Source organism: Anopheles moucheti, chromosome X (genome assembly GCF_943734755.1).
Source record: "Anopheles moucheti chromosome X, idAnoMoucSN_F20_07, whole genome shotgun sequence".
NCBI lineage: Eukaryota > Metazoa > Arthropoda > Insecta > Diptera > Culicidae > Anopheles > Anopheles moucheti.
In genome coordinates this window covers 14,023,966-14,037,837 of record NC_069142.1, presented here as the reverse complement: position 1 = coordinate 14,037,837, position 13,872 = coordinate 14,023,966, and the positions used below count along the sequence as shown (strand labels likewise).

The 13,872-nt window shown below is 44.2% G+C and overlaps 1 protein-coding gene across 1 annotated transcript in view; it reads left to right on the top strand.

Moving 5' to 3' along the window:
* The first annotated feature begins 3,190 nt into the window (after positions 1-3,190).
* Positions 3,191-13,872, top strand: part of LOC128307083 (transmembrane protein fend-like) — a 56,266-nt gene continuing 45,584 nt past the window's right edge. The window contains exon 1 of the mRNA XM_053044804.1: positions 3,191-3,436. Within this exon, the coding sequence (XP_052900764.1) occupies positions 3,191-3,436 (246 nt within the window). The remainder of the gene's footprint in view (positions 3,437-13,872) is intronic.

Genomic DNA, 13,872 nt, shown 5'->3' with positions numbered 1-13,872 from the left:
CATTGTGAAATATTTTAACAATTTGCTATTGGTACTGAATGTACATTTATCCAAATTTCACCAAAAATAGAAAAAAACTTTCAGTTTAAAATAAAAATGTATTCTATAAACATGTACCAAGAGACTCGAAGTTCTTTGTTAAATCATTTCATTTAACTATTTGTCCTCAATTTTGCATCAACTTTGCAACATGCAATGTAGCAATTTATTATTATGGCGCTGTTTTACAATGTACAAAGAAATTCGCTTAAAATAAATTCTTTCAGTCATTTTTCGAAAAACTACTAGCCAGTGTACAAAATATATTGGTTTATAGACGACATTTCTAATAAAACTTAGCAAGTCGCATAGAAATAGAAACATACGGATAATCCATTGCCCAGAACTTTAGAAACACATTCAATTAGTTCTAAGGATGTTGGTGGTAATTGGGATAAAATCTTTGCAGGAAAGCACAGAGTTTTTTTTTCATAAATAAGTTAATATATCACAACTTCTTGAAGTTAAGACAGGTCTTCTTGGAGCACCAAAGTAAGAAATGGACGAAAGACGTGAATTTGTGCTAATAAAACGCTTGTAATCATGTTGAAAGTCTCCAATGTATTCAGCATCTTCTTGCCATAATGCTCAAATTAATCTACAATCTGCAATCGAGCAGTTACTGCTCGAATGAGTTCCATACATTTCTTTCACCGCACTCCCTCTCTTTCTATGTTTCTCACTTTTGCAATTTTGTTCTCTTTCTCGCTAATCCGTTTTCGTTTAAAGAAATCGGAATAAAAGCGGAAAAGAAAATGAGACCCAACGAGCGCACGGAACGGGAGAGTGAGTGACGCCTATGAGAGTGAGTGGCGAAGCACGTGCGAGCGAAGCTCCGTATAGCATCGCGATCACTCGCTCTCCGTGCGCCGTGTGCAGCTGTAATCGGAGTCTGCATCCTTTTGCGGCCAGCAAAAATACACGGCAGAGCAAAAAACCCCATGGCCACCTCGAACCGAGCAAGCAAGAGCATTAAAAGCGCCCCTGCAGCATCCAACCCCGTTTCGCGCAGCAAACCAGATATTTGCATGCCTGTGTGGGAGCGTCATGCGTCGTCCAGAGCCGGAGCAATCCGATCTCGGCTGGTGAGTGTGTGCCCTGTTTGTTTTCTGTGCCGATGCTGTTCGACCACCTTCTTTGCTCCCTCCGTTTCGGTGGCGGGTCCTTCCGCTTTTCTTTTTCGGCATACTTGGAACATGCTCCACATAGAACGAGAGGAATAGGGGGGTAGGGGGATGGCGAGAGATTCGCACGGGGGTCAGAAGAGGAAACGGTGGGTGGCCGAAAAACAGAGCGAATAAAAAAAAACAGGTCGGGAGCAAAATCGCTCGCCGCACACACATCGAACGCCGGAAGGTGCGCTCAGTTCCGACCGAAAGGTTTGTTGCTCCGGACGCGTTTTCGTGAAACTCGTAAAAGGCCGCGTTGTTCCGGGCGAAAGGGGTGTGTGTATTTTTTTTAACTCCTCCGTCCGTGATCGTGAGGGTGAACGCGAGTGTTTTGCATGTATGGTGCTGTTCTGCTTCTTGTGCATCTATCGTTTAAGCTAAACAGTGTGAAATAAGTTTACAACTGTTTGTGAATTGTAAATTCAAGGTAAATTCCTTTTACGTCCACACTATTTTCCCCCAGAACCACAACAATGTACCTAGCAACCTACAACATTACAAACACGTACACACACACCCAAGCAAAAGCCTTCGAAAGGAGCATTGAGCTAAAGCTGTCGAATGTGTTTGTGAGTTTCACGTTTTGTTTGGCTTATTTTGGAGGATGTTTTGGGGGTTTAGGTTTTTGTTTTGGCCTCTACCATCTCACGGCTTCCATCAGACGAGATTAAGCTGTAGCACCAAAAGGAAGAGAGCGATAGAGAACGTACTCGATAGAGATAGACAGAACCACTACACAAGCGTTAGAAGGAGAATGGAAGCATGCTGCTTTAATTTTCTCTTCGCTTACTTTCCCATCTTCAAACACAAACGCACACAATCGGAAACTCTCACAAACTCTCTCTCTCTCTCTCGCTGTTGAATTCGTCACAATATGGGGTGGCTTTTGTTTTCGGGTTCAAAAAAAAAAAAGGAAAACTCACACACACTTACAAAATGCCAGAGATCCTTAAAAAGCTAAACCCATACGGGTGCGGTTAAGGATTTTTCGTGCGAGGATAACTTATCTAGAATTTCTAAAGTGAAGAAACCAGCATCAAAAATGTGTTTTCATATAGAAATCAAAAGCAAAATGTAAAAATGTAAACAAAACTAAAAGTAAACTAAAGTAAGATAATGCAAACAAAAATAACATGTAAAACATAGCATGTATTACATGTACCTAACAACAGCAAAAACGAATGAATAATTCACCTCATCAGTGGTTCTTCATTGCGATGTTTATCTCACTCTCTCATACAGCCACGCGCTTTTTTGTTTTTGCTAGTTGGGAAGGCAGTGAATCTGCACAGGCAAACCCAGACGCACACAGGGTTTTCCCGATAGCTGCGTTTTTACCTTCCCCGCATACCGGTGCAGCCCCGTTTGCGAGTTTCGATGAAAAATGATGCAATTAAATAATTAAGCAGCCTTTCAAAATATGTCTGCGCCTTCTTCGCTACGTTCATGTGTATTTTTTCCCAACTCCTTTGTGTGTTTCTGTGTGTTGCCGGTGGCAATTGTGTTTGCTGTTACCATGTGTTTGTGGTTTGTTTTTGTCGCATTACGGACATTCCAATCTGGAAGCTATCCGTTCGCTGTACGCTTGATCAGCAGAATTTTGGATGGTTTTTAAAGGTTTGTTTGTTTTCGTATTTGGCCATTGAGCTATGACAATTCAGGATAGTTAAAAAGTAGGGCAAATACCTTTTTCCATTTAATTCTATTTAAATCACATGAAATTATTCAATATTGGGTAACTTTATATTCTATCTTTATATCTCTCCATAGAACATTTTTCCAACATTTTTTCAAGGAGTTTGTGAAAGGCAAACCTATTGACAACTTACCAAGATTGGGAATGTTCTTCCATTCTTCCAGTGTAGTTCAAAACACTAAATATAAGGTAACGAAGACGTAGAGCCTAGAATTCAAGTGCTCTAGTCTATAAGTTCAGGACTTCTAGTCTGGAAGTCCCGCTACAGGAAGGCAACGGAAAAGAAATGGCGCCAGTACGTGACACGCGGTGGTTAGGGTTCGGGGTGACATTACTAACCCTGGCGGTACTGGTGGGTCTGGGGGTGGAAGCGACAGAGCCAACTGACAGCTACCGATTGACGGGGAGCGGTGGCAGCAGCAGCAGCAGCAGCGCATCGACAGCGTCCGCAATGGAGACGGTGTCAACATCAACTTCATCAACCTCAACCGCCGCTACTATCAACCGCTGTCGCGAAGCCTGCCTGACAAAGGTAATTATAATCTCATTAAATTATAGCCGAACTAGGCATTCGCGCCCTCCGAACGTTTTGCGGCCGTACCGCGCAGCCATGGGTGGGGGGTGGGGCCTGTTGCGCTGTCAACTCAGCGCAGCTCGATCGTACGTGATCTGTACCAGAGCGTACCGATACTTCCGTGGGACATCGGCCAGATCTCGGTAGCTATCATTAGATGCCGGCGAGGCATCCATCAAACCGGGGCAGTGATGTCGAGAATTGATGTCCCCGAAGTTTCCGCCACGTTAAAAGAAAGAAGAAACAAAAACTCCAACAAGAACCGCAATCGATTGGAAGCGAGATGCTGTTTAAGGATCTGTTGAGCTTGTTTTTTTTTTCCTTCGTTCGATCAGCTTGCTGCTTCCATCATTTCAACATCTTCCAGGGCTCTATGCATGGGTATGTGTGTTTGTTTGCTCAATTCCCAGCTGGGAGGGAGACCGTTTTGGAGTGGCCTTGCTGGAGACCAGAACTTGCCGGACATGATTCACCGTGATTAACTAGTTTTCTGATTCAATCAAGATGCTGTCTATCATTTCGATTGTTGTTTTATCTCGTGTGCCTTCTCCAGTGCCTTTTTTGTGGTTGTTGTTGGGTGTGTGCTCTTCATCTGCTGCCTCCCTACCCAAACTACTGGACAAAATCGTTGGCTGTCGACTTTCGTTCTTTCAACCACAGCGCGAAGGAGGGCTCTCGACTCGGGGACCGACTCACAGCGGTACGCCTCAAGCATTGTTTTGATGAGTTTTCTCCGTTTTGTTGTGCAGCGGAAAGAAAACAACAACAACAATCACAACAAAAAACCACCACTTCATTCCGGCCAGCAACTTCCGAAGTCGCGTCAGAACTGCCCGGAGTATTGGAGCTGGAGTGCCCTCGACTGCGCCATACACTTAGCAAACGACACGAAAAACGAGAGAGGGTCGGAGAGAAGAAAAAAGAAAACCAAACAAGAACCGCGCGACCGGTTCGGCCGGGCTAGGAGCGGCCCCCGAAACCGGCGAACGCCGAAGCGCAGAATAAAAGCGAAAAAGGCATCCCCGCTTGATCCCATTATTAAATTTTTCGTTTCAACCGGTACATCATTACGATCAGATAATCAATTAAATCGCGACACTAGAAGCAATTAAGAACGCGAAGAAGATTGACAAAGCGACCGTTGCCGCCCGGTCAGGGTTTAGGTGGAGGAGGAGGAGGGGGGGGGGGGGGGGGAGGGGAGATGGAGGAGCGCGGGAATTCTGGAGAGTTTCCACTTCTTGGCCTTCTGTTGTTTTGTTTGGTTTTTCTGGCCTTCCCGTGCAGAATGAACTACAAGAAGAAAACAGTCGCGCCTTAGCGGGGTTCAGACGGTGGTTCAGACATCGATGATGCTCCCTACCATTGCCTCAATGTCTAAATGCTAAGACGGGCCGTGGAAATGGCTGTACTTCCGTTTCTGCCGTTTTTTTTTTTTTCGGTGGCAACTGGGACATTTCCTTCGATTTTTTTGTATTCCCTGTTGATTGTTTGTTATTGTTGTTTGCGATAATTCTACCTTGGTGTGGTATTTTGTGCTACTTCTGGGGATTGCTACTTGACAGGTATTTTGCGGAAGAAAGAAAAATGGAGCGAGCAATTATAGTAGTTACATGGTCTAAAATGAAGGGAACGAGAAATCCCAAATACTCTGAAAGTTGTTCGATTGTTAACGGAGTAGCGGAATAGACAGAAGAAGTCATCAATAACTGCAATAATCTGAATAGGTGTTTCTAGCACATCAAACAAGTACATCCGATGAACTCTGTCGAATTCTGGGGAATTCTTGGAAAAAATAAAATTGCCCCGTTTGAGTTGCAATGATCGACTTTTGTTTGCAAATGTGAGATAATATAGCACACAAAATTACTCACATCTGATGTCATTTTCTATTTCGAGATATGAGCGTACACATGTAATCTGCTCTGGACACACACATCTGTACATCTTGTCATATGTTTGCATTGATTGTGCTGCAAAGCGGAAGCTAATTATACTTGAAAGACTCACTCTACACGCTGCGCATTTTATCGCTTCACAGTATGGCTTCCAAAACAATCGGCGTCTAATCGCTTTGTCGCGCCGGATCCACGACAGGACCATATTTTATCGCTTCAGCTGGCCTACCAGAGCTATCTGCACGGTTTTCCGCTGATGACTCAGTGGTCTGCCGAATCGATACCCGCGCAGCATTGGCGACTGATGAGGCGATGTGTTATTTTTTTTTTGCTTTGCCACGCACGTCTAGCCATACGCTCGTTAAGCTGACCCTTTCTGTGCCACGAAACAATGGCATCCACTGTGTGTGCATATGTTTCGTGGTACCGGTCGCGACACGTCCAGTGTCCGCGCCGGCTGCGCGCTGCTACGCACGATGAGTTGTGTCTCGTCGCGTTGTGACGCGCCCATTCAAAGGGTGATGCATTCATAGGTTCATCGGCCCCGATGTACTGGGGGCCGTTTTCCGACCGCTCCGGTTCGGAGATCGAGTAGATCATCAGCGCAGAAGCAACAGCAACAAAAACTGTAAAGAAATACTGATCCTCCATTTGGGAAATAGCTTATCAACCACCAGAGCCATACCCGGGGTTAATGCTGGGAAGATCGGTATGCACGAACGGAGAGGAAAGGGAAGGTAATTACAGGCTAGCGGCTAGTGGCGTCCGTGCATGTTTGTTGGTCGTCGCCCATCGACACGCGGCGGAAGGTGCGAATTAGATATTGTTGCAGTAATTACAATGATTAGCCCATGAGACGTGCCGGAATGTGGTCGGACTGGTGGACGAGCGTACGAATGACGTCACGGAATGGGCAAGAAATGGAGCAGCTGGACGCACATTTCGGTGGCTGCGACGGTATCACATGCGCACAGTTGGTCCAAAGTAGGTTGGTGCCCTGCATTACAACTATTTGTAAATTATAATATTTTAAAGTAAAAAAAAACAACTCAATTCAAGAATAATTTGTGACGAACTTTTGGATTGATTTTTATTTTATGAACCACATAAATAATTGTTTTATTCTTTATATGAGTAATGATGTTATTCATGCAAGTTATGTAAAATACCATGACAACTTATTCCAGCCGCTAGAACACCTTAAGGAATAGTTTCTGCAAGAGTTAAAATAAAATAACCGCATGCAATGAAGCCAATGTCCAGTATTTATCCCACCGTTTGATGTTACCCGGTCCGGTAGCTGTACAAAAGCGTCCTCCTTTTGAGCCTAATGGCAGACGACACTGCGATGCGCATCCTTGAGTATAGCCCCGGCTGCACTCGATGCGCGTCCAGCCAGAATCACTAGCACTGGATTAATGTTACCTCTTGCCTGATGGATGGATGGTTGGATGGATGGATGGATGCCGCACTAATGTTTCCACTCGGAATGTGGACCTGGACAATCGAACGCGCTCCACTGTAGTCTATAATTCTCCTTCCCCCTTTTCTTTTGTATACTCCTCGCCTCCCTCCTCTTCCTTGTTCCCTTCACCTCGCGACAGTGTTCAAGATCAGCTGAAGGCTCACGTTTCGCACTTCAAGTTTACCGCATGTAAGTAACTTGACATCTTCCGGACGCGCGTCGTTAACGTTTGCGGTGCCAGGTTGTGGCACCCGGGGAAAATTCTTCTCCCAACACTACCACTGGTATTGGGTTTGTTTGGACTGCAAAAAAAAATCACCTCCTAACACACACATACCTTTCAAAACCATTTGCCAAAGAAACCTCCAGGCGGGCGAAGGGCCGTCGAAGGGACAGAAACAAAACACAAAAACGCTATATATTAATAACGCGCTCCGGCACTGGCTCATAAATCACTGTGGCCAGTGTGGCGTTGCCTCTCTGTGCGGCTTGGTTGCAGATCCAAGCAGAACTTATGGCACGGTGCACTTGCGCGAAACGGTAGTAATCCGACCGGACACGCCTAAGTCCGTGCGCAGTGGCTCGACAGGCTGAGAGCGGGGAAAAACGATTAGGAAAAGAGTTTTCAACAGCAAGCTGAACGTTACGATAGAATAACTGCGTGACACTCTCTGCTTGCGGCACGGTTAAGATGTGTGTGATGTTTATTTTGTTTCAATTTGCAATTATCTTCCTGATATGAAGTACTTTTCTTACTAATAAATTTAAAAAAGCTATTATTTAAATCTCATTTCATACTCCACAGTGTTGATCTTCGGCGATATTTGAAACTAAATGTCAAATAAATTACTCTAAAGCTATGTTATGAAGATGCACAAACCATTCATTATTATGCATTGGGGATCAATTTCTCCAAGGATTTGTTCAAACATAAAACAATTCAAACATCACAAATCGATTAACAATTCCAGCTCTCGTATTCTTCGGGATGTCTTGAATGTTTTGTTTAACTCGACTCTTAGAAAATCTCGACGAATCTCAAAAAATAAATCGTGTCTTCAAAAAATAAAGTAAAAGATTTATGAATCTTCCAAGAGTTGATTCATGATTGGAATAACTCTGCACTGAAGCTGAACGCGAATGATTCTTCTGAAATGAATACTAACACAACCTTCCACAACAAAGTGTTTGATGAGTGGCGCGTGCAGCCGTTCGACCGTAACTAAGTCGGATCGTTTGTCGGTGCTTTGCAAGATGCATTTTCCGGTGCATCCGATGCGTCTTGGTGTTGCACGCGCAAGCCACACGCAGCCGAAAGCGATTAAGTTGCCGCCTCGCTGTGACCGGAGGCGTATCGGGTCACCATTCGCATGGCTGTCGTTCCAACCGGGCAGATCCAACGCCGGCCTAAACCGCCATCCGAATCCGATCTGATTAAAACCTAGGGCAATAGACATTACAAAGACACACGCGTACCGAGAAGTTTAAAAAAAAACATCAATAAAAGCAACTACTAAAACGAACCAACAAGACGCAGACAAAGTGACATTGCGTTGGGTTGCCTCAGTTTAGCGTGCCTACGGTAAAGTACGACGACCCGTTTGACGGTGGTTGATGATGAAGTGTCTCCACCCACTGGGCCCTAACATCCTTCGCTCCGCGTCTGGAACCCGCGTGGAAAATCAGGAAAAGATGTCTCCGCACAAAAGCCGCCATTGCCTACGATTGCCGCATTGTGGGTGCGCGATGACACTGATTAGATTATGCGAGGAAAATATTGCACAAACGATCCGGATGGTCTTCGCAAAAGTAAAAAGAAAACGAAGCAAACCTCCCGCCCTTATGTCGCTACATGAAAGCGCAGAAGTCATTCGGTCGGAAGTTCGGTCGCGTTCCCGAGCGCCCCGGGGCCCGTTGCGCTGTGGTGCGGCCATCTTTCCTTGGCGCGGTACACACAATTTCATGCCTCGGTACGGTTCAATGGTGCGGCTTAAGTCAAAGAAACGGTTCCAGCCTCACCCAGCTCCGATACGGACTGGGAGGTGATGAGAAAAATCAAAGAAAAGCAACGAAATCGAACAAAGCCCGCCGGAAGAGGTGATTGAAATTGGGTTTTTTTTTTCGTTTCGTAGCGCATCGTAGTAAGCTTCTAGGAAGAGGCAGCTCGTAAAAGGGTTTGAGAACCCGGGTGATGTTTGAAGTGGGTTTCGCCATTCGCCACTGTTACACCCCCCCCCCCCCCCCCCCCCCCCCCCTCCTGCTTTGTCCCGTAAGCGAGCGTGAAGCAATAAAATTATGATTTCAAATGAAATTAATTTTGAACTCGTTCCGCTTCCGGTTTCTTCTGTGATCTGGTTCATATTTTTATCGAAAATATTACCTACAAAAAGCAGCAAAAAGTGCACGGAAGGGAGAGAAAGCACCACCATCTGGAAAAGTGCGGCAAAATTCCGATACACGCTTGTGCGGTCCTAGTGAAAAAAAAAACACATCATGGCTTCATTTTCCACGAAAAGTGTACGTCAGAAGGTGGTTTGTTTCATGGGATGGGTGGTCGATGTTTGTTTCCGTGCATTTATTTGTTTGTTTGGTTAGGGCCGTTTCCGTCTTACTTCCTCTTTCTCTCTCTCCCTCTCTCTCTCTCTCTCTCTCTTTCTCTCTCTCTCTCTCTCTCTCTCTCTCTCTCTTCAACACACATCACACGCACAATCGCTCCTACTCGCCCAAGTACCGATTTATTTCCCACAAATTTTCCCGCTACCAACACGGCCGACCACTGTTTTTGGGAAAATGGTGTGTGGAAAACTGTTTTCTACCGGCAGCCAGACACTGAGTTGCTATCGCTGAAATTGATGAATGAAATTTAGTCGGGGTTTTTGTTTGTTCGATTCTCTTTCATCTCCTTCTGGAAGAGGGAAACATCACAATGTGTTAAGGATGGATAATGTTTATATTTTCTACTATTTATGACCTAGTCGCGGAAGCTGCAAGACCTCCTGTGTAAACCACTCGCTAAACGAAAAGTCACAGTTTTCCGCACAAGACTGTCATCGGATGTTGATATATGGTGCGCTAAAGATTAAAGAACAAGAAAAGTCACGTGCATTTTTCAACAACAAAAAATAGCGCAAAAGTAGAAAATTGAAAAAAATGTACCGAAAATGAGGGCAGCCTGGTTTTCTGACTAGCTGGTTCGCTTCAAAACACGGTAAAAAATAAATTATCGAATGAGGTCATCTATTGGTGGGAATTGCATTAAGTTATGGACTGGTAATAGCTGTGAAAATCTCCATTTTGTTTTTCATTCAGATGCATGAATAGTTAAGTAAAAGATTGGGTTAAAATACTTAACTGAACTTAACAGCAGTTAGTAAAAAATGAACAAAACTGTTCATTCTTGCAAATGTACATTCGAAATGAAACAAAAAATAAAGTAATCAATAGCTTCCAGGCATTAAGCAAATATAGCAACGAATTGCTTTTTAGTTGACATGATGCGTACATCGCAACTCGATTCCATCACTCGTAAATAAATGATGCTGTCCAATAAACATGCATCAATTTATTGATCGATTTCAGGGACGTTTCTTTTGAAAGGCAATCGCCAGTTTGTTACATTATTGTTTCTCTGTAATGCTGCTGTTTTAATTGCGTGCTCGGTTTCAAACGCCATTACACGGAAGCGTCGGATGCAATTGCAATCAAATCATTTCCCCTACTTTCATGCGGTGCATTATCATGTTGCTTGCCATTTACTTTATTGTGGCATATTTTTTTCGAATTATTATAAAATTGACGTTCAATAAAATTGACGCCGGGTGCAGTTAAACGCTTAACGGTTAAAGTATGAAAGTTGACTTAAAAAACCTACCAAAGCTACCATGTGACGTGTTTAAAGTAACATAAATACATTTAAAATCTTTAACACTCACCGAACGCTAGCGGAACAAATCGCGGTGTAAGGATGTGTTGGCGGGTTAGGAAGCACAAGCGCGTCCAAAACCACACAGCAGGAGGTCGACCGGCATTAAGATCTCAACCCCCGTTTTGGACCGTGGCATGGTTCTCCATTTCCTGCGCTCGTCATGCATGCCGATTTCTCACGCGATTAGCCCGAGCGCGATACATTCATTAACACTCCGCTCCAAAAAAAAAAAAAAAACCCCGATGACTGAAGCGGTACGTCATGTATTTTTGTCTGTGGCTCCGCTGTCTTCTTTTTTTGTGTGCCCTTTTTGACGACAAAACAAAGCAAAGCATTTTACTGGTCGCGAACATGTGCCACCCGAGACGGCGCTTTGCGGGTTCAAACATAATTGGAACATGTTGGGCAACTAGGCGAAAAAGGCGCCAAGGGGCAAAAACGAAACGAACGTGTCACATAGAGATGGTGTAGGAGAAAGACGAGAAAACCCGGGAGCATAGGGTCGCCTCACAAGCGACTAACAGACAGGCACGGTTGGAGCATTTCGAGCCGCTCCAGAAAGTATTCTCGTACAGCCCGGGACTGGGGGCACACCGATCCCGCTACCGATCGGTTACGCTCGCTCGAGAATCGCGCGCGCAGAAGGCGAGTTTTATGATCAATTATAATTATCTGATTAAACCTACTTACTCTGGGCGTGATCTACGTGGCTCCGTGCTCCGCGGGATGTACATCCAGGGGTTGGCAACCGAATGAAAAGGGATTTAGTTAATTTATTTATTTATTTTTATTTTATTTTAGGGATTTATTTTTTAAAGAATCCTCTTTTGTGAACAAGCTTAACGTGTATTGTAGCTTATTAACATTAAAAACATAAAAAAATCATGCTAAGAAAAAAAAACAGACTGTTTGATTTAATTGTAAAAAAGTGTCAGCAATTAAGGCAAACGAAGCAGATGATGATACAAAACTATATTTTTGGTTAACAGTTTGTTGCGAAGGGGACAAGTCACGGTCTTAAAAAAAATATTACAACGTGTACCAACAGGGTAAATATCTTTTCTTTCTCTCTCTCTCTCTCTGTGTTATCTTATCATCTGGCACAATTCTCTTATCATATGCCGCACTAGCTCTGGCAACTTCAAGCGTAAATATTGTAGAAAATTTTATAGCACAAAGGGCAATGCTTGGTCCAACGAAAAAGTACAGCTACCCATCCCTGACGCTAGCACGATCCATCCAGACACAACATGACGATGACAATGGGCATTCGAATTTGTTACGCTATCGCGGGCACGACCGCCAAACGCTCGTTGCGCTTTCTCCTATGCGCACGATAATCCGGCTACCGGCACGGCCGACTTCTTCATTACTCAAACAGCGTGAAGTTGTTAAGCTTCCCTCCCGCACCACCCGCTCTTATCGCTCTGTACTCCACTCTACTTTCATCGGGGAAATTCTGGTGCGGCTGGACTGCTAACAGCAGCTGGAGAAGGTTTAGAACGAATGCCGTACCGGGGGATTTTTGCTCTTCTTTGTGTGTGTTTATTTTACATGTTCCCGATTAAGTGTGAAAGCATGCTCACGACTATCTATTCGACCCTTCCGAGGCAAGTTGCGGTTGTTGAAATAAAAACCCTTAATAGTGAGAAAACGTTATGTTGATTCATTTCCGGTACTTCTTTAGAAACCTTTCAATTAGTTATACTGATGTATTCTCACAACTTTATAGGCATGCTTACACACAAAATATAAGCTATCCTCAACGTGTTAAAAATGACTTTGCGCTTAGAAAGCGAACAAAATAAAAACGCCTGATGCAAAACTGCTCCACATGCAATGGAAAAGTGTAACTCCGATTTCCATCTCCCAAGCAATGTGAAGAGCTTCCAGCGCGAACAAAACCATCACTCCATCAGCAAGGCGAACATTCTCAATTCCCTCCATCGCCTACGGTCCCTCCGCTATCTACGGAAGCAGTCGGAAGTTTTGCGCCAACTGTCAGGTTAGCTGTCTGTCGGTGCCGTTTAGAAACGTGGACGTGTTTGGAAATTGATTTCGAAAACGCTTGTCCAAATGTTCTTCCGGTGCCAAACGGCTGGAGCTTGCACTCCGTGTGGGCACACCTTGAGGTGAGAATGATGAGCGCCTAAAACATGACTAGAAATGTTTGTTATCTTTGTGACTGCCCATGTTTGCACGAATGAACGCTCCATACGGAATTTGTTCCCAAAAGCCTACCAACAATATGTCTAGGATGGAACGCTGAAGGTGCGTCAGTTGCTTTTTCTTCTTATTCCACCATTGCACGTGCTTGATGACTTGGTGGTCTAATGTCTAAGACTAATGTTTCAGTGCTCTGAGGGTCTTTGCAATCAGCTCTCTTTGTGTAGTTTGGAGTATTTTGAAGACTCTTTCTCTAGGACATCCTCAAGGATTTTAGTAGAATATTCTGAAATTCTTACAAACTTGGTAACTACCTGTTCTTAAGGTAGAAGGAAAACTAACTTTATTTCATACTTCAATTCCAATTCTTCATCGCATAAACATTTAAAGTTTATGAATACTCTTCTTCAAACCTTTGCCATTCTCCCAAAAACAGCAACCATCCCTTCGAAATGTCATCATAAATTCAACGTTAATGTCAACCAACCAAACCGATTTGCAATGGTTCACCAGATAAAACCAGACGAACGCTAGTTGAGGATTTATTTTAAGCACGTACCCGCGCTTGCTTCGACGCAAATAAACGCACTTCGCAGTTATTTCAGTCAAGTCTTCGTGTCATGCGCAACGGTACCCAGCACGACATGTTCGCACCGGTGCGAATGTGAAATTGGTGTGTACGAATGGTAAACACCCACCTGGGACGCACTTAAAACCGTTCAACCACGCCCTCTAGCAGTTGGCCACAACATGAAATTAAAACGCAAACAAAACAGATGTAACCCGGCACGGGACAAAACCAATAGGCGAACTGCGATCTGCGAATCAATTTAGAAGTGGGGAGGCTGAACAAAATGCTAATTGCACACCGAGCAAGGTGGCTAGCTAAGGTCGGAATGGTGGTTCTACCATACTTCATTTACATTCGTAACTACAATGTATC